The sequence below is a fragment of the Hemiscyllium ocellatum genome, chromosome 4, assembly GCF_020745735.1.
Source record: "Hemiscyllium ocellatum isolate sHemOce1 chromosome 4, sHemOce1.pat.X.cur, whole genome shotgun sequence".
Classification (NCBI taxonomy): Eukaryota; Metazoa; Chordata; class Chondrichthyes; order Orectolobiformes; family Hemiscylliidae; genus Hemiscyllium; species Hemiscyllium ocellatum.
In genome coordinates, this window is record NC_083404.1 from 143,551,991 (window position 1) to 143,578,298 (window position 26,308).

General features: G+C 47.9%; 1 protein-coding gene across 1 annotated transcript in view; it reads left to right on the forward strand.

The window, feature by feature from the left end:
* The window catches only part of sspo (SCO-spondin), a 538,757-nt gene that overhangs the window by 46,284 nt on the left and 466,165 nt on the right, over window positions 1–26,308 (forward strand). Inside the window, exons 11-17 of the mRNA XM_060824077.1 lie at window positions 1,607–1,729; window positions 11,898–12,060; window positions 12,549–12,789; window positions 16,191–16,329; window positions 21,440–21,566; window positions 22,086–22,258; window positions 25,546–25,767. Of these exons, the coding sequence (XP_060680060.1) occupies window positions 1,607–1,729; window positions 11,898–12,060; window positions 12,549–12,789; window positions 16,191–16,329; window positions 21,440–21,566; window positions 22,086–22,258; window positions 25,546–25,767 (1,188 nt within the window). The remainder of the gene's footprint in view (window positions 1–1,606; window positions 1,730–11,897; window positions 12,061–12,548; window positions 12,790–16,190; window positions 16,330–21,439; window positions 21,567–22,085; window positions 22,259–25,545; window positions 25,768–26,308) is intronic.

The window sequence follows — 26,308 nt, forward strand, 5'->3', positions numbered from 1 at the left end:
CCAGGTCCTCATTAAACAATCCCTGCATCCCAGAGATTAATCTGTGACCCTCCTTTACACTCCCTGAATGGGAGATAAGGAGACCAGAACTTGACACAATACTCCAGGGGGGCTCTTACCAAGGCGCTATACAACTGCAGAAGGTATTGTTCCCCCGGGACTCGAACCCCCTCACGATGACACCATTACAGCATTGACCTTCCCAACTGTTGCTGGCCCTGATTGCTGACAGTGAGAGATTCATGGACAAGAAGTCAGCTCGCTTTAGCACCTGCCCTTCCCACTCTCCCCCCTCCCCACACCACCCCCCCCCATCCCCCCCTCCCTCTGGATCACTACCACAGCCAAAACTTCCCATTTCTTCCCACGGGCTTCCATTTGGCCTGTTCTCACCCATTCCATCACCCTGCCCCCATCCCCTCGCAGCCTCCGTGTACTCACAGAATCCTAATGTCCCACAGTGATCACTCTCTCACTGGGATAGAGAGCTGGAAGTCAAACCCCACTCTCCCCAGAGTCAGCAACAAGTGAAACCATTTAGAAAGTGCGCAGAGTTCTCCAGATTTACCTATCAAACAGTTCCAGTCTGTTATCCAGTATATATCTGGAATAACTCCTCATTACAAATAAATAAACTCTCGTTACAGGTAAAAACCGAAAGATCTGTAGATACTGCCAATTAGAAACAAAAACAGGAATTGCTGGAAAAACTCAGCAGGCCTGGCCGCATCTGTGCAGAGAAATCACAGTTAATGTTTCGGGTCCAGTTCTGAGGAAGGGTCACTGGACCCGAAATGTTCACTCTGCTTTCTCTCCACAGGTGCTGTCAGACCTGCTGAGCTTTTCCAGCAACTTTGAGGCTTTTTTCCAGTTACAGTAAACAGTTATGAACCATCACTGTGTAACTTGGCAAATTAAACCACTCTGCCCTTACTAATACCCTCCAAATGCACATGCGCGTGCACACACACACATATCTATAGATAGTGTATACACACACATGCACACACACGCATCCACACATATGTATAGTGTATTGCATACATACACATATAATGATGCACATATACTCATGAACATATATACACACATATGAACAAGCACATACATACATGTACACACACTCACGGCCACATCCATGCACACATACAAATACTTGCGTACACACACCAGTGCGCACACACTCATGCATGCACACACTTGTGTACATACACATGCATGTACATACAAACACATGAATACACAAACACATGTACACACAGAAACACACATACAAAGTGAAAAGCAACATGATGCAAACCTTCGACAAGTTTTGAAAACCTTCCTTTCCTCATTACAATCCAGAACCAAAAAGACAAAAGCATAACACACACAATCTTTACACAATCCAGTAAACCTTTCTCACACTCATTTTGTCACCTGGTATTTCTGGGAGACAGGACGACAGTGCCAGTATTTCATTGGGAGGTCCCAGGCTTGGTGGTCTCAGATATCGGGTGTTGGGATTGGTGGAGAATGTGGGTTCCTTGGGGCAGGGTCCAGGTTAGGAGCTGGTCAGTCAGGACACAGCCTGATTCAGTTTTCTGCCTTGTGTTTTTTCTGTCAGAGCTGCGAGGAAGCCTCGGAGTTGAGTTCGGGTTGTAATACTCAGGATTCTCATCTGCAGCGATTGGCTCAGTCGATGTGCAACCGCCTTCTCTCCTCACCTTTCAGTCAGTGTCACACACAGGTAATGCATTCAGCAACTTGCTCAGAACCGGCATTCTGCCAACCAGCCACAGAGAAACTGGGAAAGATACTAACAGCCAAAATAAAAGCAAGAGTAGGCCATTTGGCCCTTCCATCCTGCTTCATCCTCCTTTCGCCCCCCCCCATACCCATTGATCGATCTAACCCAAGGAACTTGATCTACCTCCAGCTTGAAAATACACAATGCTTTGGCCTTAACCACTTGCTGTGGTAGAGAATTCCACAGATTTCTCCACCCCCCCACTACCCTCCACCCCCCACCCTGGGTGTAGACAGGAACAAAGGTATTGCAGCCATTGGGAAATGAAGAGAGAGATGGAGGGACACACACACACACACACGCACACGCACGCGCACACGCACACACACACGCACACACACACACACACACACACACACGCACATACACACACACGCGCACACACACACACACACACACACACATGCACACACATACACACACACGCACACACACACACCGACACATACAGGGAAAAGCTCACATCCACTGTGGTGTCAGGAAATGTCTGGAAATCCCTTTCTAGGTTTCTGACCAGACTCTGCTTGTCCTTTAGCCCCCACTCTCAGGCTGTTTAAATACCAATGGGAGACTGTGATTCTCCTTTATTTTAACTTCCAGTCTTTTCTCATGATCCCTCTTTGGTTCTGTAATTTGGTTTGTCATCTCACTCCTAAACCTTCGGTTTTCCTGTTGATTCCTGGTTGTATCTTCCACCAGACATTTGTTGTAAGATGGTGTGGTCCTTCTTTCTTTTAACTCCAGGGGATGCTGTTAACATCCCAAAGATAACAGATGATGGAGTCTCGAAAGGGAGGAGAGATCTCCGATTAGTCTCTATGCTGAGGGACAAATTAATGCGAGTAAAGAGGTCACTAGGACCTGGTGACCATCAAGCAAGGGCTTTAAAGGAAGTGACCGCAGAGATACTGGGAAAATTGGTCAAAATACTCCAGACCTCAATGTATTCTGGGATGTTTCCACTAGATTGGAAAACTGCTCATTTGTTGCCCTTGTTCAAGAAGAGGGTGGATAGAAAGCAGGAAATAATAGACCATTAACACAAAATCAATCATTGGGCAAATGCTAGATCCATATCTAAAGAAGAAATAACAGGACATTTAGAAAACTTTAACAGATTTAACCAGAGTCACCATGGTTTTGTGAAAAGGGGAAATCCTGTTTAAAAACTTTGTGGGAGAGTTCTTTGGGATATAATGAGCAGGGGTGATGAAGAGAAACCAGTAGATGGGTATATTTGGATTTCCAGAAAACATTCAGTGAGGTTATTGTTCAGGTCAGGAACACATGGTATTGGGTTAAAGGTCAACATTTTCAGGGTGGAATGACCTAACTCATGCAGTGCTGCGAATATAGCCTCAATTATTGACCATCGATATTAATGACTGGGAGAGCAGGCAGAGTGTAATGTGTCCCTATTTGCTGTAGACACAAAAATAGATGAAAAAGCAGGTTGTGATGAGGACATAAGAAATCTGTGAAGGGAATTCAACAGGTTGAGCGAGTGGCAAAATGGAGGATGGAATTTAATTTCGGAAAGTGCGAGGTTATGCGAAGAAGAATTAAAAGGCAAACTATTAATTAAATGGAGAGAGACACAGAGAGAGTCAAAACACTAGGCAGCACAGAGGGATCTGGGTGTTGGTCTGCAGGTGCAGCAAGTTATCAGAAAAGCAAATGGAACTTTGGTACTTATTGTCAGAGGTTTGAGGTTGAAAACTGGGACGTCCTGGCCATTGGTGAGGTCACATGTGGAGGACCGAAAGGACCTACTGGCACTGGAAACTTTTCAAAAGAGATTCACTTTGCTGATTCCTGGGTGAAGGGGTTGGTTTATCAAGACTGGCTAAACAAGTTAGGCCTTTCTATAATCGAGTTTCGGATGAGGTGTAATCTCATTGAAACATAGTATATCTTGAGAGAGCTTGACACTGTCAATGTTGAGAAAATATTCCCACTCATGGAGAAATCTCAAACTAGGGAACATAATTCCAGAATAAGGGAATGATGGTTTAAAACTGAGATGTGAAGGCATTTATTCTCCCAGAAAATAGTGAAAATCTAGAATCCTCCAGCCAGAGAGTTTGAAGGTTAGGTGACCGGGAATATTTACAGAGGATGTCGATAGCTGTTTGAAATATTGGGGATTTGAAGGTAATTATGAGCTGGTATGGAAGGGGGAGATGGGTCTGGAACAAAGCACTTACAATCTTATAGAACGGTGGGGCTGAATGGCCTCCTTCTGCTTCTATGCTTCTGTCCTTGTGACAGTGAACGGGAGAAGTCTGCAGGATTTCTATGCAGAGGGACAGAGGATAAACCAGATAAATGTCAGCAAATAACAGAGGGAGAACATTAATTAATCATGCAGATTGGGACGGTCAGATTGGGGCGGTCAGATTGGGACGGTCAGATTGGGACGGTCAGATTGGGACGGTCAGATTGGGACGGTCAGATTGAGACAGTCAGATAGGGACAGTCAGATAGGGACAGTCAGATAGTCTTCACGGAGTATATTCTGGACTGTTTCCTTGAACATTATCCCCAGCCAGGGATCAGGCTGTTTTGGATCTGGTCATATGTGTTGAGACAGGTTTAATAAATGATGTGAGAGTAAAAGATCCCTATGGAAACAGTGACCATAACGTGGCCAAATTCAGCATTCTGTCTGAGAGGGAGTAACATGGCTCAGAAACGACTGTGCTAAACTTAAATAAGGATCATTACAGAGGAATGAGGGCGCAGCTGGAGTGAGTTTAGCAACAAAGGCTGTTGAGGAAAAATGGCAGACAATTAAAAACATGTTTATGGCTCCCAACAAAGATTTATTCCAGACAGGAGCAAAGATTCTAGGAAGGGGATAAACTGACCATGGATAACCAGGGAAGGGAAAGCAAGGATTAATGGTAAGCCATAGGATTGGGAAAGTTTTAATAATCAACAAAAGACAACCAAGAAAATAATAAAAAGAGAGACAGTAAAAGTTGAGGCTGAATCAGTGAGTAATGGGTAAAAAATGAGGTCTGCAGATGCTGGAGATCACAGCTGCAAATGTGTTGCTGGTCAAAGCACAGCAGGTTAGGCAGCATCTCAGGAATAGAGAATTCGACGTTTCGAGCATAAGCCCTTCATCAGTAATGGATAAATCAACATGTGGACGGGCTGGTGTTAGACTGCGATGTACAAGGTCAGATGTCACACCACACCAGATGATAGTTAAACAGATTTACTTAAATTCATAAGCTAACATAGTGCTATGCATTCATTAGATAAATTAATTCCTTTACCAAATGAAGAGGCAGTGCTGTGAAAGCTTGTGATTTTAAATTAATCACTTGGACAAGAAATAGGTGTTGTGAGACTCCTGACTTAGAAATTAAAATAAGAGCTCCTTTAAATTTTGAAAAAACCAAGACAACCTAAAGTGAAGCTCAGCCCCGTATAGAATGGGTCTGGGAAAATAATACTGACGAACCAGGAAATTGGAGTATCGGTATCTGCTCAGTCAAAGACATTAGAAGCATCATAAACGAAGTATTAAAGCAGGTCTGATAGAGAGGGTGTAATGTAATCTCTCAGTATGATACAGGTCTGACAGAGAGAGTGTAATGTAATCTCTCAGTATGGTACAGGTCTGACAGAGAGAGTGTAATGTAATCTCTCAGTATGGCACAGGTCTGACAGAGAGGGTGTAATGTAATCTCTCAGTATGATACAGGTCTGACAGAGAGACTGTAATGTAATCTCTCAGTATGATACAGGTCTGACAGAGAGAGTGTAATGTAACCTCTCAGTATGATACAGGTCTGACAGAGAGAGTGTAATGTAACCTCTCAGTATGATACAGGTCTGATAGAGAGGGTGTAATGTAATCACTCAGTGTGATACAGGTCTGACAGAGAGGGTGTAATGTAATCACTCAGTATGGTACAGGTCTGACAGAGAGGGTGTAATGTAATCACTCAGTATGGTACAGGTCTGACAGAGAGAGTGTAATGTAATCTCTCAGTATGATACAGGTCTGATAGAGAGGGTGTAATGTAATCACTCAGTATGATACAGGTCTGATAGAGAGGGTGTAATGTAATCACTCAGTATGGTACAGGTCTGACAGAGAGGGTGTAATGTAATCTCTCAGTGTGATACAGGTCTGACAGAGAGCGTGTAATGTAATCACTCAGTATGGTACAGGTCTGACAGAGAGGGTGTAATGTAATCTCTCAGTATGATACAGGTCTGACAGAGAGGGTGTAATGTAATCTCTCAGTATGATACAGGTCTGATAGAGAGACTGTAATGTAATCTCTCAGTATGATACAGGTCTGACAGAGAGAGTGTAATGTAATCTCTCAGTATGATGCAGGTCTGACAGAGAGACTGTAATGTAATCTCTCAGTGTGATACAGGTCTGACAGAGAGAGTGTAATGTAATCACTCAGTATGATACAGGTCTGACAGAGAGGGTGTAATGTAATCTCTCAGTATGATGCAGGTCTGACAGAGAGGGTGTGATGTAATCTCTCAGTATGATGCAGGTCTGACAGAGAGACTGTAATGTAATCTCTCAGTATGATACAGGTCTGATAGAGAGGGTGTAATGTAATCACTCAGTATGATACAGGTCTGACAGAGAGGGTGTAATGTAATCACTCAGTGTGATACAGGTCTGATAGAGAGGGTGTAATGTAATCACTCAGTGTGATACAGGTCTGATAGAGAGGGTGTAATGTAATCACTCAGTGTGATACAGGTCTGACAGAGAGGGTGTAATGTAATCTCTCAGTGTGATACAGGTCTGATAGAGAGGGTGTAATGTAATCTCTCAGTATGATACAGGTCTGACAGAGAGGGTGTAATGTAATCTCTCAGTATGATACAGGTCTGACAGAGAGGGTGTAATGTAACCTCTCAGTATGATACAGGTCTGACAGAGAGAGTGTAATGTAATCTCTCAGTATGATACAGGTCTGACAGAGAGGGTGTAATGTAACCTCTCAGTATGATACAGGTCTGACAGAGAGGGTGTAATGTAATCTCTCAGTATAATACAGGTCTGACAGAGAGGGTGTAATGTAACCTCTCAGTATGATACAGGTCTGACAGAGAGGGTGTAATGTAATCTCTCAGTGTGATACAGGTCTGACAGAGAGTGTGTAATGTAACCTCTCAGTGTGATACAGGTCTGACAGAGAGGGTGTAATGTAATCTCTCAGTATAATACAGGTCTGACAGAGAGAGTGTAATGTAACCTCTCAGTATGATACAGGTCTGACAGAGAGGGTGTAGTGTAATCTCTCAGTGTGATACAGATCTGACAGAGAGGGTGATCTGGAATCTGAGCTTCAAACACTGCGGCACATCCGGGAGGGGGAGAGTTACCTGGACGCTTTGTTTCAGGAGGCAGTCACACCTGGGAGATTAAGTAATTCGCATTCAGCTAGTGATCAGGCACAACAGAGTGTGACTGTAATTGAGGCAGGTAGGGGGAACCTGAGTTCAGGAGTGGAGGAGCCTCAGCCCTTGACCTTGTCCAACAGGTACGAGATTCTTGCTCTCTGCTCGGATGAGGAAAAGGGCTTTGGACAGGATGAGCCAGCTGACCACGGCACCATGGTGCAGAAGGCCATTCAAGAGGGGGGAGCTAATAGACAAGTAGTGGTTACAGGGGATTCTATAATTAGGGGGACAGATAGTATCCTTTGCAAGCCGGATCGGGAGTCTCGCATGGTGTGTTGCCTGCCCGGTGCCAGGGTGCGGGACATCTCCGACCGGCTTGAAAGGATATTGGAGTGGGAGGGGGAGGATCCAGTTGTTGTGGTCCACGTTGGGACTAACAACATCGGCAAGACTAGAGTGGAGGACCTGTTTGGGGATTACGAAGCACTAGGCAGGAAATTGAAGGACAGGTCCTCAAGGGTCATAATCTCCGATTACTGCCCGAGCCACGTGCCAATTGGCATTGGGACAAGAAAATTAGGCAAGTAAACACGTGGCTAAGGGATTAGTGTGGGAAAGAGGGATTCCACTTCATGGGGCATTGGCATCAGTTTTGGAACAGGGGGGATCTGTACCGTTGGGACGGTCTCCACCTGAACCGATCAGGTACCAATGTTCTAGTGAAGAGGACAAATAGGGTGGTCAGTAGGACTTTAAACTTCTGAGTTGGGGGGATGGGAAAGTGAAAGCGACAGGGAGTATGGCATTAAATGGAAAGATAAGCAGCAGGATAGCATGTGTGCAGGCGGATTTAAAATTGAGGCAGACTGAGAATGCAGAAAAAAAGCAAGGATAACTTAGGACATCATATGACTTCCAATATCTCTAATGATAAGGAAGTTAGCATTAAGGCACTTTACCTGAATGCTCATAGCATTCATAACAAAGCAGATGAACTAATGGCACAGATAATAGTGAATGATTATGATGTGGTAGGCATCACAGAGACTTGGTTACATGGGGGGTCAGGATTGGCAGTTAAACCTCAATGGTTTTTCAACTTATCGAAAAGACAGAGAGGTGGGCAGAGGGGGTGGGGTTGCCTTGTTAGTTAAGAACAAAATTAAATCAATGGTATTGAATGACATAGCGTCGGATGATGTGGAGTCTGTGTGGGTGGAATTGAGGAACCACAAAGGCAAAAAAACCATAATGGGTGTTGTGTATAGACCTCTGAACAGTGGTCAGGACCAGGAACGCAACATATACCGGGAAATAGAGAAGGCATGTCAGAAAGGCAAGGTCACATTGATCATGGGAGACTTCAATATGCAGGTGGACTGGGTAAATAATGTTGGAGTGGATCCAAAGAAAGGGAATTCATGGAATGCTTACAGGATGGCTTTTTGGAACAGCTTGTCATGGAGCCCACAAGGGAGCAGGCTATTCTGGACCTAGTGCTTTGCAATGAACCAGACTCTATAAAAGATCTTAAAGTAAGGGAACCCTTAGGAAGTAGCGATCATAATATGGTAGAGTTCAGTCTGGAGTTTGAAAGAGAGAAGGCAAAATCGGATGTAATGGTGTTACAATTATCTTTATTTAACTATGAGGGCATGAGAGAGGAACTGACAAAAATAGACTGGAAGCAGAGCCTAGCGGGGAAGACAGTAGAGCAAAAATGGCAGGAGTTTGTGGGTATAATTGAGGACACTGTACAGAGGTTCATCCCCAAGAAAAGAAAGATTATCCGGGGAGGGATTAGACAGACATGGCTGACAAAGGAAGTCAGGAAATGTATTAAAGAAAAAGAGAGATCCTATAAAGTGGCTAAGAACAGTGGGAAATCAGAAGATTGGGAAGGATACAAAAGCAAACAGAGGATAACAAAGAGTGTAATAAGAAATGAGAGGATCAAATATGAAGGTAGGCTAGCCAGTAATATTAGAAATGACAGTAAAAGTTTCTTTCAGTACATAAGAAACAAATGACAGGCAAAAGTAGACATTGGGCCACTTCAAACTGATGCAGGAAGCCTAGTGATGGGAGATAAGGAAATAGCAGGAGAACTTAACAAGTACTTTGTGTCAGTTTTTACAGTGGAAGACATGAGTAATATCCCAACAATTAAAGGAAGTCACGGGGCTGAGTTGAGTATGGTTGCCATTACAAAAGAGATAGTGCTAGAAAAGTTAAAAAGTCTTAAAATTGATAAATCTCCTGGCCGCGATGGGATACACCCTAGAGTTCTGAGAGAGGTGGCTGAGGAAATAGTGGAGGCATTGGTTGAGATCGTTCAAGAGTCACTGGAGTCAGGAAAGGTCCCGGATGATTGGAAGATGGCTGTTGTAACCCCCTTGTTCAAGAAAGGATCAAGACAAAAGATGGAAAATTATAGGCCAATTAGCTTAACCTCGGTTGTTGGTAAAATTCTAGAATCCATCATTAAGGATGAGGTTTCTAAATTCTTGGAAGAGCAGAGTCTGATTAGAACAAGTCAACATGGATTTAATAAGGGGAGGTCATGCCTGACAAACCTGTTGGAATTTTTTGAAGAGGTAACAAATAGGTTAGACCAGGGAAACCCAGTGGATGTGGTCTATCTAGACTTTCAAAAGGCCTTTGATAAGGTGCCACACGGGAGGCTGCTGAGCAAGGTGAGGGCCCATGGTGTTCGAGGTGAGCTGCTGGGATGGATTGAGGATTGTCTGTCTAACAGAAGGCAGAGAGTTGGAATAAAAGGTTCTTTTTCAGAATGGCAGCCGGTGACGAGCGGTGTCCCGCAGGGTTCGGTGTTGGGGCCACAGCTGTTCGCATTATATATTAATGATCTGGATGAAGGGACTGGGGGCATTCTAGCGAAGTTTGCCGATGATACGAAGTTAGGTGGACAGGCAGGTAGTACTGAGGAAGTGGGGAGGCTGCAGAAGGATCTAGACAGTTTGGGAGAGTGGTCCAGGAAATGGCTGATGGAATTCAACGTGAGCAAATGCGAGGTCTTGCACTTTGGCAAAAAGAATAAAAGCATAGACTACTTTCTAAATGGTAAGAAAATTCGTAAAGCCAAAGTACAAAGGGATCTGGGAGTGCTAGTCGAGGATTGTCTAAAGGTAAACATGCAGGTTGAGTCCGTGATTAAGAAAGCGAATGCAATGTTGTCATTTATCTCAAGAGGGTTGGAATATAAAAGCACCGTTGTGCTACTGAGACTTTATAAAGCTCTGGTTAGGCCCCATTTGGAGTACTGTGTCCAGTTTTGGTCCCCACACCTCAGGAAGGACATACTGGCACTGGAACGTGTCCAGCGGAGATTCACATGGATGATCCCTGGAATGGCAGGTCTAACTTATGAGGAACGGCTGACGATCCTGGGATTGTATTCGTTGGAGTTTAGAAGATTGAGGGGAGACTTAATAGAAACATACAAGATAATACATGGCTTGGAAAGGGTGGATGCTAGGAAATGTTTTCCGTTAGGTGAGGAGACTAGGACCTGTGGACACAGCCTTAGAATTAGAGGGGGTCAATTCAGAACAGAAATGCGGAGACATTTCTTCAGCCAGAGGGTGGTGGGCCTGTGGAATTCATTGCCGCAGAGTGCAGTGGAGGCCGGGACGCTAAATGTCTTCAAGGCCGAGATTGATAGATTCTTGTTGTCTGGAGGAATTAATGGCTACGGGGAGAACGCTGGTAAGTGGAGTTGAAATGCCCATCAGCCATGATTGAATGGCAGAGTGGACTCGATGGGCCGAATGGCCTTACTTCCACTCCTATGTCTTATGGTCTTATGGTAATGTAATCTCTCAGTATGATACAGGTCTGACAGAGAGAGTTGAAAATGTGTTGCTGGTTAAAGCACAGCAGGTTAGGCAGCATCCAAGGAATAGGAAATTCGACGTTTCGGGCCAGAGCCCTTCATCAGGAATGAGGAGAGTGTGCCAGGCAGGCTAAGATAAAAGGTAGGGAGGAGGGACTTGGGGGAGGGGGGATGGAGATGTGGCGACTCTTGCATCGCCAGAACATAACAACACGACGCCTCATCTTCCGCCTGGGAACCCTCCAACCACAAGGAATGAACTCAGATTTCTCCAGTTTCCTCATTTTCCCTCCCCCCACCTTGTCTCAGTCGATTCCCTTGAACTCAGCACCGCCTTCCTAACCTGCAATCTTCTTCTTGACCTCTCCGCCCCCACCCCACTCCGGCCTATCACCCTCACCTTGACCTCCTTCCACCCATCACATCTCCATCGCCCCTCCCCCAAGTCCCTCCTCCCTACCTTTTATCTTAGCCTGCCTGGCACACTCTCCTCATTCCTGATGAAGGGCTTGTGCCCGAAACGTCGAATTTCCTGTTCCTTGGATGCTGCCTGACCTGCTGTGCTTTAACCAGCAACACATTTTCAGCTCTGATCTCCAGCATCTGCAGACCTCACTTTTTACTGACAGAGAGGGTGTAATGTAACCTCTCAGTGTGATACAGGTCTGACAGAGAGAGTGTAATGTAATCTCTCAGTGTGATACAGGTCTGACAGAGAGAGGGTGTAATGTAATCTCTCAGGATGATACAGGTCTTTCAGCCTGTTCTCACTCCCAGTCCCACTTGGCACTTCTTGCCATTTGACACCGCGTGTCACGCTGTGTCTTCCCACAGTGCTATGTTATTTTTCTCCAGATTCTGCCGGACAGTTATCTTGATGCCTGTTTATTTGCATTCTGTACCCGCTCTGGGAGTGCGGAGGACCGAACCCGTATGATTTGTGAAACATTCGCCAGTTACTCCCGGGAATGTGGTGAACAGCACATTTTCATCGAGTGGAGGACTCCCGACTTCTGTGGTGAGTAATGTCTCTCACTCACTCAACATTTTTACTCATGGGACGGATGTGGGTGTCTCTGGCTGGGCCCAGTATTTACTGCCCGTCCCTAGTTGCCCCTTGAGAAGGTGGGGGTGAGCTGTCTTCCTGACCCGCTGCAGTCCATGTGCTGTGGGTAGACCCACAATGTCCCTTAGGGAGGGAATTCCAGGATTCTGCCAGAGTCAATGTAGAGATACGTGTTGGGACTGTGTGAACAGTGAGTGTGTGGCATCGTGTGGAGTAAACTGAGACCGCCGAATCTGTGAGGACCGAAACAGTGGGCTGTGCAGAATGTGTCAATTTGCAGAATACCAGTGGGTATGTTGACAGCAGGGGCTAGTTTCCTGTGTTCCAATGGATGACTCATTATCCCCTGTAGATGATGCTATTATTGAGAGTGGAGTTTTGTAGAGAGTGTTGGTTTGTGTGGGATTGGAGATTATTATGCCATGCTCTGTTTGTATCAGGGAAGACTTGCAGCAATGAAATGATTTACTCAGACTGTGTCTCCACCTGTCCTGCTACCTGTGAGACTGTGGGGAACCCTCATGAAGGTCACTGTCGAGAGGAATGTGCCAGTGGCTGTGAGTGCCCACAGGGTTCCTACCTCGAGATGGGGCGATGTGTCAAAGCTGAGGATTGTCCCTGTTTCCATCATGGACAGAAGTATCGTCCTGGACAGACAATCACACAGAGATGTAATGACTGGTGAGTGAAATGGTTCTCGATCTGTTCACTGATGTGGGTATTGCAGCTGGGCCAACATTTACTACCCATCCCTAATTGCCCAGAGGGCAGTTCAGTGTCACTCTCATTGCTGTGGGTCAGGGGTCACGTGTAGGCCAGACCTGGTAACAAGATTAGTGAGAATGGTGATTTTTCTGACAATTGACAAAGTTTACATGTTCCCCTTTAGGGCCAGATATTTTATTCCATGTTTTGATAATTGATTACACATTCAGGGATTTTGCTGTCCCCTTTCATTCAGGATCTGACAGTGTGTGTTCAGTCCCAGACTGTTAACCTCTGACTGTGTCTCAGAATGCAAACACCTCACATTACCGTCACTCTCAATGCTCCATACAGACAAATCAAATCCTAACCTTCCCCCTCACTCCCTGTAACCTACCGAACTCAGTCCTCATCTCCCCCTCACTCCCTGTAACCTACCTAACTCAATCCCCATCTCCCCCTCACTCCCTGTAACCTACCTAACTCAGTCCTCATCTCCCCCTCACTCCCTGTAACCTATCTAACTCAAACCCCATCTCCCCCTCACTCCCTGTAACCTACCTAACTCAATCCCCATCTCCCCCTCACTCCCTGTAACCTACCTAACTCAGTCCTCATCTCCCCCTCACTCCCTGTAACCTACCTAACTCAGTCCTCATCTCCCCCTCACTCCCTGTAACCTATCTAACTCAAACCCCATCTCCCCCTCACTCCCTGTAACCTACCTAACTCAGTCCTCATCTCCCCCTCACTCCCTGTAACCTACCTAACTCGGTCCTCATCTCCCCCTTACTCCCTGTAACCTACCTAACTCAAACCCCATCTCCACCTCACTCTCTTTAACCTACCTAACTCAAACCCCATCTCCCCCTCACTCCCTGTAACCTACCTAACTCAGTCCTCATCTCCCCCTCACTCCCTGTAACCTACCTAACTCAAACCCCATCTTCCCCTCACTCCCTGTAACCTACCTAACTCAATCCTCATCTCCCCCTCACTCCCTGTAACCTACCTAACTCAGTCCTCATCTCTCCCTCACTCCCTGTAACCTACCTAACTCAATCCCCATCTCCTCCTCACTCCCTGTAACCTACCTAACTCAGTCCTCATCTCTCCCTCACTTCCTATAATCTACCTAACTCAATCCTCACCTCCCCCTCATCCCTGTGGCCTATCCAGCCTTACCTGAATTGCAATATGAAGCAGCTCAGATGTTACAAACACTGTGGCGAGTCACTCACCTCCTGACTCCCTAAGTGTGTCTACCAACACATCACAGCCGACCACAGCAACGTCTCTGCCCAGGACTGTAGAAACTACAGGAAACTGTGAATAAAGCCAAGTCCATCACAGGAGCCAACCTCCCATCCCTGTATTCCGTTTACACTTGTTGTTGCCTTGTGAAGGTTGCCAATATCATCAGAGAGCCCTCCCACCTCTCCTCTGGCTAGCAGGAGATACAGACACACCAACAAGTTTAAGAACAGCTTCTTCCCTTGATCTGGAGATGCTGGTGTTGAACTGGGGTGGACAAAGTTAAACATCACCCAACACCAGGTTAGAGTCCAACAGGTTTAATTGGAAGCACTAGCTTTCGGAGCGACGCTCCTTCATCAGGAGGTTGTGGGGTATAAGGCTGTAGGACACAGAATTTATAGCAAATGTTTACAATGTGATGTAACTGAAATTATACATTGAAAAATACCTTGATTGTTTGTTGAGTCTCTCATCTGTTAGAATGACCATGTTAGCTTCACTTCTTTCACATGTAAATCACAAAACTTTTTTTTAAAAGTTACATTCTCAGGTTAACTGTAACCATTGGTGTCAGCCCAGATAATGTGTTGAAGGTGTTAACCCCCTGTGTTCCCTGTCTGTGCCACAATGTTTAGACTGATTCTAATTTAAAATATGAATTAACAGAGTCTTTCATGGATTCATGCAGTTTCTGAGCAAAGTACAATATAACTCTGCAAGTACAAATTCACCCACAAACGTATATGTGTGTGTGTGTGTGTGTGTGTGTGTGTGTGTGTGTGTGTGTGTGTAGTGCAATGGTGGTCACCTGTAATGTGACATGAACCCAAGGTCCAGGTTGAGGCCCTCCCTGTGGGGACCGAACTTAGCTATCAGCCTCTGCTCGGCCACCTTTCTCTGCTGCCACTCACACATACTCCTACAGACACACACACTCCCACACTCACACATCCACCGTCTCACAGACTTAGACTCCTTTACACACACACATATACACTCTCTCACATACACCCACAACCCCACCCTCCCAACACACACACACACACACACACACACGCGCGCGTTTGTGGGGTGAATTTGTACTTGCAGAGTTACATTGTACTTTGCTCAGAAACTGCATGAATCCAAGTAAGACTCTATGAGTTCATTTTTAGATTAGAATCAGTCTAAACATTGTGGCACAGACAGGGAACACAGGGGGCTAACACCTTCAACACATCATCTGGGCTGACGCCAATGGTTAAAGGTGAAAGTGAGGACTGCAGATACAGGAGATCAGAGTCAAGATTAGAGTGGTGCTGGACAAACCTGAGAATGTAACTTTTAAAAAAAAGTTTTGTGATTTACATGTGAAAGAAGTGAAGCTAACATGGTCATTCTAACAGATGAGAGACTCAACAAACAATCAAGGCATTTTTCAATGTATAATTTCAGTTACATCACATTGTAAACATTTGCTATAAATTCTGTGTCTTACAACCTTATACCCCACAACCAACTGATGAAGGAGCGACGCTCCGAAAGCTAGTGCTTCCAATTAAACCTGTTGGACTATAACCTGGTGTTGGGTGATGTTTAGTTTCTTCCCTGCCATGATCGAATTGCTGAATAGACTTCTCTAACTTCAAATAATATTGATCTTGCTTTGTGCACGTCCTTGTTTGTCTTGCTGTGTCTAAGCTTCCTATGATCTGTCTATCCTTGTTTGTTATAACCTGCTTGTACTACTCATAAAACAAAACATTTCACTGCAATAAATCAAATCAAATCACGACACAGGTCAGGAGGATGTGGGAATACTCCCCACTTCCCTGGATGGGGACAGCTCCAACAACACTCAAGGAGCTCGACCCCATCCAGGACAAAGCAGCCGCTTGATTGGCCCCACACCCACAAACACCCCCTCCCTCCCTCACTGAAGCTCAGTCGCAGCAGTGTGTACTATCTACAAGATGGATTGTAAAAATTCACCAAAAATCCTTACACAGCATCTTCCAAACACACAACCACTTCCACCGACAAGGACAAGGGCAGCAGGTACCTGGGAACATCACGATTACTCGTGTTAGTGAGAGTACATCTCTGTAAGGATGTTAATTCCTGCTTCGGTTTTTATACAGCGTCTGTCAGCGAGGTCATTGGGAGTGTACGCAGAATAAATGTGCTGCTGAGTGTGACGTCATCGGGAGCCAGCACTACATCACATTCGATCACAAACGCTACTCATTCCATGGTAACTGTGAATACACACTCGTGGAGGTAAGGCCGGGGTTAAACTGTGAATGACAAAGAACACAATGTCTGAGCATGTAGGACAGAGCATCCATTCATCAGTGAGAGCCTGTCCACTGGAGCACTGTGTCTCAGTGAGAGTCTGTCCACTGGAACACTGTCACCCAGTGAGGCTCTACAGTGGAGCACTGTCTCCCAGTGAGAATCTGTACACTGGAACACTGTCTCCCAGTGAGAGTCTGGACACTGGAACACTGTCTCCCAGTGAGAGCCTGTACACTGAAGCACTGTCTCCCAGTGAGAGCCTGTACACTGGAGCACTGTCTCCCAGTGAGAGTCTGGACACTGGAGCACTGCCTCCCAGTGAGAACCCATACACAGGAACACTGTCTCCCAGTGAGAATGTGTACACTGGAACACTGTCTCCCAGTGAGAATCTGAAGAATGGAGCACTGTCTCCCAGTGAAACTCTATACATTGGAACACTGTCTCCCAGTGAGAATCTGTACTGAAGCTCTGTCTCTCAGTGAGAATCTGTACACTGGAACACTGTCTCCCAGTAAGAATCTGTACACTGGAGAGCACCGTCTGTCAGTGAGAATCTGTACACTGGAACACTCTCTCCCAGTGAGAATCTGTACACTGGAGCACTGTCTCCCAGTGAGAACCTATACACAGGAACACTGTCTCCCATTGAGAATGTGTACACTGGAGCACTGTGTCTCAGTGAGACTCTATACACTGGAGCACTGTCTCCCAGTGAGAATCTGTACTGAAGCTCTGTCTCCCAGTGAGAATGTGTACACTGGAGAGCACCGTCTCTCAGTGAGAATCTGTACACTGGAACACTGGCTCCGGTGAGAATCTGTACACTGGAACACTCTCTCCCACTGGGACACTGTCCCCCAGTGACAGTCGGGACGTTATCCATATTGTGACTCTATAATAGGTGAACTATAGGGAACCGAATCTTGCCAGGTGATAAGCTAATGGTCCTGATGTGGTTAAAGTTTCTGTTATATTAGCTCCACCCATTCTCCTGATGTCACACGCTGCCTGTTGAGATGAGGAGTTCTGTTCTTGTGTTTGTAGGCAGTTGGTGTAAAACAATAAAGAAGTGTGCTGGGGTAAAATGCCTTGTAACTCCGAGAGAAACTGTCACATTGGAATGGAAAGGCATTCACTTTACAACAGCCCTGGGTCTATAAGGTTATGTGCTTTAAAATGGACATAGAGACAGTGTGAAATATCCTGACAGCAATAATATTAATCAGCACCTTGTGACAGAATGGAAAATGATGTAGCGCTTGAAGCAGCCTCCTGGTCAGAGAAGGTCCATCCAGAACCCCAGGTAATGGTCAGGGAGGTGTCAGGGAAGATCCATCCAGAACCCCGGGTAATGGTCAGGGAGGTGTCAGCTCTCAGAATCAAACACTCAGTCTAAGGCTGAGTAACTGAATATACACGACTGTATTTTGTTGGCCTGGTTGAAGATTATGTCACTAACAGACCAGTCCTCAAAGAGAATGAAGACACTTTTGATGATGTCTGTAAAACTTTAACAGAAGAATTCAGCTGCCTGGAGAATTGGCAATAAAACTTATTAAAGATCTCCACAGAATGACAGAAAATGATGATATAGGTCCTTGAAATCTGAATTTATAAGGCACAGAACTTTATTGGAATTCTTGATGAAACATTGTCAGATTGATTTCAGGCCATGGAAGATTTATCTTTGGAGAAAATTATTCAATGGTGCTGGAAACAGAAGCCAGAAAGACTCATGGAGAGGTCCTGACCAACATTGGGGAGACTACAGAGGCAGAAGAGAAACCTACACAATGAGCAAGTAATAGACCTGTCATACACCATCATACACCTGTCATACACCATCATACACCTGTCATACACCTGTCATACACCTGTCATACACCTGTCATATACCCGTCATACACCTGTCATACACCTGTCATATACCCGTCATACACCTGTCATACACCTGTCATACACCATCATATACCTGTCATACACCTGTCATATACCTGTCACATACCTGTCATACACCTGTCATACACGTCATACACCTGTCATATACCTGTCATATACCTGTCATACACATCATACACCTGTCATATACCTGTCATATACCTGTCATACACCTGTCTCATACCTGTCATACACCTGTCATACATCTGTCATACACCTGTCATATACCTGTCATACACCTGTCATGCACCCGTCATACACCCGTCACATACCCGTCACATACCCGTCATACACCTGTCACATACCTGTCACATACCTGTCATACACCTGCCACATACCTGTCACATACCTGTCATACACCTGTCATACACGTCATACACCTGTCATATACCTGTCGTACACGTCATACACCTGTCATATACCTGTCATACACCTGTCATACACCTGTCTCATACCTGTCATACAGCTGTCATACACCTGTCATACACCTGTCATATACCTGTCCTACACCTGTCCTACACCTGTCATACACCTGTCATACACCTGTCACATACCTGTCACATACCTGTCATACCCCTGTCATACACCTGTCATACACCTGTCATATACCTGTCATACACCTGTCATATACCTGTCATACACCTGTCATACACCTGTCATATACCTGTCATACACCTGTCATATACCTGTCATATATCTGCCTTCAGGAAAGAATGCTTCCAATCACTTTCAGAAATAACCCAGAGTCTCAGAGTAATGTTGGCCATCACATCGTCTGCAGAGAAGACCACCCACCGCCATCAGAAAAGACCGTCACTGGACGTTGGAGAAGATACTCAAGATATTCTAGGGGAATGAGCTAATCCAGGAGAGGTTGGACCCCATATTGATTGTGAGCTGTGGAGAGTAACAATTACTCTCAATCTCCAGAACAGTTTCCTTGGCTGAAGAAGCAGAGATCAGAAACATGGTGCATGTGGCATAACCATCGAGTACACAGGAATGTCACAGGAATGTCACAGGAATGTCACAGGAATGTCACAGGCTACACTGCCATGCCATGCACACTGGGAGCTGAAACTGTCGAGCTTCACAATGAATGAAACTCACAGGGTCTCCACATGAACGTCACTGGGAGTGTGGAGGGAATAGACAGAGAATGGTAACTGCAGAGAAAAACTGTTGTTGCTCAAGCACGAGACAGCCAGTGGGCAGTTCACGAGGGTCTCCCAGACCCTTGACAGAACCCAAACAGAATTGAGAATCAGGCTCCATTGGTGGAAAACACAGGGTGGACTTTGACAGTTGTCAGCTTTTGCAGGGACCAGTGGGAGGTATTCAATCCTAAAAACAGTCCAGGCCAGTGACAGGGGACTGTGCTGAATGAGCACTGATCATCCCGTAATACAACTCAGAATCTGAATACATGACCACACCAGCAAGGAACCATGAGGAGGCCACTCTGCCCTTCAAGTCTGCCTCCCCCATTCAATAACAGCGTGACTGATCCGATTTTAACCTCAGCTCTACATTCCTGTATAAACCTCGATGATCCTTCAGCCCCTGAGGGTTCAGTGTCTGTTGACCTCTGCCTTTAAAATATTTAAAGATTCTGCAGTCACTCCCTTGTGTGAAGGGGAATTTGACAGCGAAATGTTTCCTTGCCTCTGTTTTAAATGGGCAACTGGTTATTTTTAACCTTTGCCCCCTAGCACTAGCTTCTCTAACAAGAGAACGAATAGAGATTGGACAGGCTGGGGTTATTTTCCTTAGAGCAGAGGACACTGAGAAGGGGACAAGGTTGTGATGGATAAACGATGAGGGACACAGATAGAGTGCACAGGGAGAAACATTCCCCCTTGGTGGAGAGCTCAATGACCAGGGGCAGAGGTTGAAGGTTAAAGGTCAGGATGTTTCCAGGAGGTGGGAGGATAAAGCCAGAGGATGTGGAGAATCTGGAACCCACTGCCCATGAGGGTGGAGAGGCAGAAACCCCCATCACATGGAAGAAGGCATGGACAGGGTGAACAGCCAAGGTCTTTTCCCTAGGGTCGGGGAGACCCCAATCTGAGTATCCAGGGCACAGCCAGGAAGCAGATAACTTCTTCCAATTAGAAACGGACTGTCTGAGCCCAAAATCTAAAGTATCACAAGAAAGAAAGCACCTCTCTCAACAGGGAGGAAATTCAGGGGATCAAGAGTTCTCCAGGCAAGGTCAAAGACCAAAAGCTAACATCTGCAACGAATGACATTCTCTCTGAGATCAAAGACACTTCAGCAGAGAAATGATCCACAGCAACAGAACCAGGCTCAACAAATCTTCAAGTATGGGACTCTCCTGCTCATCTCAGTCCAGGGAGAGACGACGTGTTTTACACCCAGACGGCCTGCATTTGTGAAGTGAGAGGCTTAACACCGTTGGGGTTGTGGTAAATGTGATCCAGTGATATCCTCAGGATTGTATCATGGGTTCACTCTGGAGACGATGGTTCAGGTCATAGCTCTGAAGGGGTTAATGTTGTCACAGCTGGTCTGTGGGCGGAGACATAGATTCTGTTTGAGTTTTCGGAGGGAACAGCAGGATGGCTGCTTGACCAATGGGATTGTATCGATTGTGATTGTGGAGGCTTTACAGTGGTGTCACCTCCAGCACTGACCGTGAGATCTGGTCCAGACACAATAAAGACAAAGAGGATTGTTGGTAATGAGACTACCGTTACCCTGATCACACATGGTCAACATGGGGAATGCTGCTCAGTGCAAGACAAGTACCACTCGAGTCAGGGCACTGATTAGATTAGATTACTTACAGTGTGGAAACAGGCCCTTCGGCCCAGCAAGTCCACACCGACCCGCCGAAGCGCAATCCACCCAGACCCATTCCCTACATTGACCCCTTACCTAACACTCTGGTCAATTTAGCATGGCCAATTCACCTGACCTGCACATCTTTGGATTATGGGAGGAAACCGGAGCACCTGGAGGAAACCCACGCAGACACGGGAGAACGTGCAAACTCCACACAGACAGTTGCCTCCCATTGGGAACTTGAGAAGGAGCTAACTCAATGGGTCAGCAGTAATGCAGCAGCCTCAGTGTGACACAGCAGTAATGCAGCAGAGACAGTGACCATGTTTCTCTTGCTGTATAGGATTATGTGGATGGGAAGTTGTTGATTATTTCTGAAGTGGTTGCCTGTGGAGCTGGGAGCTCTCTGAGTTGCCTGAAGTCCATCACTGTGATCATCTATAAAACCATCGTCAAACTGCAGAGAACAGGTACGGACAGGGGATTAAACGGGGAGGGCAGTGGGGAGGATGTGAGTGAGGCGGGGAGGAGGAGATTGGAGGGGGGTGGGAGGCCAGGAAATCATGGGGGATTGGGGGGGGGGGGTCTTAGATTACTTGGATTACTTACAGTGTGGAAACAGGCCCTTCGGCCCAACAAGTCCACACCGACCCTCAACCCACCCATACCCCTACATTTACCCCTTGCCTAACACTACAGGCAATTTAGCATGGCCAATTCACCTGACCTGAGGTTTCATTTGGAATGAAGTTGGTGACTGGAGATAGGGGCTAGCAGGAGGGAGTGGGTTGAATAGGGAGTGTGGAGTGATATTGGGGAGGGATTGGACAGGGAACTCAGGGACTAGCATTTCAGGTGGTCAGTGAGTGGATGGAACTGGCCACTTGTTACTGTGTCAGTCTCAGTGAGTCTCTGAGTGAGAATTAGGAAGGCTCACAGAGTGGCCGTGAGGCTGTGTGCCTGATCCACAGTTTTCTGTGTGTCCCCAGGAGATGTGAATGTGAATGGCCAGAATACCGGACTCCCCTTCACCAACGCTGACCTGTCTGTGTATCGTGCATCATCCAGTTCCATCGTGCTGCAGACATTCGGAGCGGAGCTCCTCTGGGAGCTGGAGTTTACAGCAGCTCACATCATCCTGCAGCCAATCTTCGCACACCGAGTGAGTGTCTGCACTGACAACGGGGCACGCACTGACCACACTGACCACAGGGTTTGCACTGACCACAGGGTCCACACTGACCACAGGGTCCACACTGACCAGAAGGTCCACACTGACCACAGGGTCTGCACTGACCACAGGGTCTGCACTGACCAGAGGGTCTACATGACCATGGGGTCTGCACTGACCACGGGGTCTGAACTGACCATGGGGTCCGCACTGTCCACGGGGTCCACACTGACCACAGGGTCCACACTGACCATGGGGTCCGCACTGACCACTGGGTCTGCACTGACCAGAGGGTCTGCACTGACCAAGGGGTCTGCACTGACCACAGGGTCCACACTGACCACAGGGTCTGCACTGACCATGGGGTCCACACTGACCACAGGGTCTGCACTGACCACAGGGTCCACACTGACCAGAAGGTCCACACTGACCACGGGGTCTGCACTTACCACAGGGTCCCCACTGACCACAGGGTCCGCACTGACCACAGGGTCTGCACTGACCACGGGGTCCACATGACCATGGGGTCCGCACTGACCACGGGGTCTGAACTGTCCACGGGGTCTGCACTGTCCACGAGGTCCACACTGACCACAGGGTCCACACTGACCATGGGGTCCGCACTGACCAGAGGGTCCACACTGACCAGAAGGTCCACACTGATCACGGGGTCTGCACTGACCACAGGGTCCACACTGACCACAGGGTCTGCACTGACCACACTGACCACGGGGTCTGCACTGACCATGGGGTCCACACTGACCACACTGACCATGGGGGTCTGCACTGACCACGGGGTCCACACTGACCACACTGACCACGGGGTCTGCACTGACCATGGGGTCCGCACTGACCACACTGACCATGGGGGTCTGCACTGACCACGGGGTCCACACTGACCACACTGACCACGGGGTCTGCACTGACCATGGGGTCCGCACTGACCACGGGGTTCGCACTGACCACAGGGTCCGCACTGACCACGGGTCCGCACTGACCATGGGGTCCGCACTGACCACACTGACCATGGGGGTCTGCACTAACCATGGGGGTCTGCACTGACCACGGGGTCCACACTGACCATGGGGTCCGCTCTGACGACACTGACCATGGGGTCCGCACTGACCACAGGGTTCGGACTGACCACACTGACCACAGGGTCCACACTGACCACACTGACCATGGGGTCCACACTGGCCACGGGGTCCGCATTGACCACAGGGTCCGCACTGACCACACTGACCATGGGGTCCACACTGACCACGGGGTCTGCACTGACCACACTGACCACGGGGTCCGCACTGACCATGGGGTCCACACTGACCACAGGGTCTGCACTGACCACAGGGTCCACACTGACCACGGGGTCTGCACTTACCACAGGGTCCCCACTGACCGCAGGGTCTGCACTGACCAGAGGGTCCACATGACCATGGGGTCCGCACTGTCCACGGGGTCCGCACTGACCACTGGGTCTGCACTGATCAGAGGGTCTGCACTGACCAAGGGGTCTGCACTGGCCACAGGGTCCACACTGACCACAGGGTCTGCACTGACCACAGGGTCCACACTGACCAGAAGGTCCACACTGATCACGGGGTCTTCACTGACCACAGGGTCCGCACTGACCACAGGATCCGCACTGAGCACAGGGTCCACACTGACCACAGGGTCCGCACTGACCACACTGACCACGGGGTCTGCACTGATCATGGGGTCCGCACTGACCACAGGGTCCGCACTGACCACACTGACCACGGGGTCTGCACTGACCATGGGGTCCGCACTGACCACACTGACCACAGGGTCTGCACTGACCATGGGGTCCACACTGACCACACTGACCATGGGGGTCTGCACTGACCACGGGGTCCACACTGACCACACTGACCACGTGGTCTGCACTGACCATGGGGTCCGCACTGACCACGGGGTTCGCACTGACCACAGGGTCTGCACTGACCACACTGACCATGGAGTCCACACTGACCATGGGGTCCACACTGACCACACTGACCATGGGGGTCTGCACTGACCATGGGGGTCTGCACTGATCACGGGGTCCGCACTGACCATGGGGTCCACTCTGACGACACTGACCATGGGGTCCACACTGACCACAGGGTTCGGACTGACCACACTGACCACAGGGTCCGCACTGACCACACTGACCATGGGGTCCACACTGACCACGGGGTCCGCACTGACCACGGGGTCCGCACTGACCACACTGACCATGGGGTCCACACTGACCACGGGGTCTGCACTGACCACACTGACCACGGGGTCCGCACTGACCATGGGCTCCGCACTGACCATGGGGTCCACACTGACCACGTGGCCCGCACTGACCACACTGACCATGGGATCCGCACTGACCACGGGGTCCGCACTGACCACACAGTCTGCACTGACCACGGGGTCCGCACTGACCACACTGACCATGGGGTCCGCACTGACCACACGGTCCGCACTGACCATGGGGTCCGCAATGACCACGGGGTCCGCACTGACCACGGGGTCCGCACTGATCACACTGACCACGGGGTCCGCACTGACCATGGGGTCCACACTGACCATGAGATCTGCACTGACCACTGTGTAGCTGGTGAAAGTCTCAGTGCAGGAAGTCATGACCCGGCAGAGTGTGAGACTGATGGTGGTGACCCCGTTGTTGGGGTCAGAGTTCACACTGATACAGTGGCTTTGCCTGACTCTTTCCCTCCCCTCGTCACACTCCTGTTCTCCCGTGCCCACCCTCCCAGTCGTCCCCCTGCGCAGCCACATTATCAAGGTTATCACACACTCTCTCTCTCTCACTGTCTCTCTCTCTCTCTGTCTGTGTGTCTCTCTCGGTCTGTCTCTCTCTGTCTCTGTCTCTCTCTGTCTCTGTCTTTCTGTCTCTCTCTCACTATCTCTCTCTCTCTCTGTCTCTGTCTCTGAATTTCTGTCTCTCTCTCTCACTCTCTATCTCTGTCTGTCTCTGTCTCTCTCTGTCTGTCTGTCTGACTCTCTCTCTGTCTCTCTCTGTCTCTCTCTCTCTCTGTCTCTCTCTCCCTGTCTATGTCTCTGAATTTCTGTCTCTCTCTCTCTGTCTCTCTGTCTCTCTCTCTAACTCTCTCCCTCTCTCACTCTCTCTCTCTCTCTCACTGTTTCTCTCACTCTCTCTCTCTCTCTCTGTCTCTCTCTCTAACTCTCTCTCTCCCTCTCTCACTCTCTCTCTCTCTCTCTCTCTCTCTCTCTCTCACTGTCTCTCTCACTCTCTCCCCCTCCTGCAGGTCCGTGGGCTGTGTGGCACCTATAACTGGGTTCAGAATGATGAGTTTTTCACTCCTGAGGGTGATATCGAGAGGAGCCTTGCTGCTTTTGTCAATAAGTTCAAAACATCTCCGGGATGTCCCGACATTGGCTTGGAATCCCTCGATCCCTGCAACACATTTGCTCAACGCCGGGATTTTGCCGAGGATTCCTGCAAGATATTGCGGAGTGCTGTGTTCAAGGTAACTGAGTACTGTCAAGTGGACGGCAGGGAGAGAGGGCAGTGGTTGGTTTAGGGTGACACATTATCAAATCCCACCAACACATAGCGAGGGAACAGAGCTCCTGCATCCGGCTGGATCAGTAGCGTGAGACACCCTGGCTCAGACACACATGCAGGTTATCACCTGAAGCATTAATTTGTTCGACATCATTCTGAAGACCTTTACAGATTCAGAGTTTATCCCCTTCGAGATTGAAAAGTGATCTGTAGATGCCATCCACATTCAGATCTCACCTTCCAATTGGGTGGACTTTCCAGCCTTAACCCAATGAGAACCATCGCCCCAGACAACACTCCCCCTCCACCAGGTATCTCTCCTGGAATTAGCGTTTCTATATCCGTCTAAATAATAACATTTACCACTCGTCTTCCTTTATTTATTCACTCCTGGTATGTGGGCATCACTAACTGGCCCCAGTATTTACTGCCCCTGTCCCTAGTTGCCCCTTGAGAAGGTGGGGGTGAGCTGCTTTCCTGACTCGCTGCAGTCCATGTGCTGT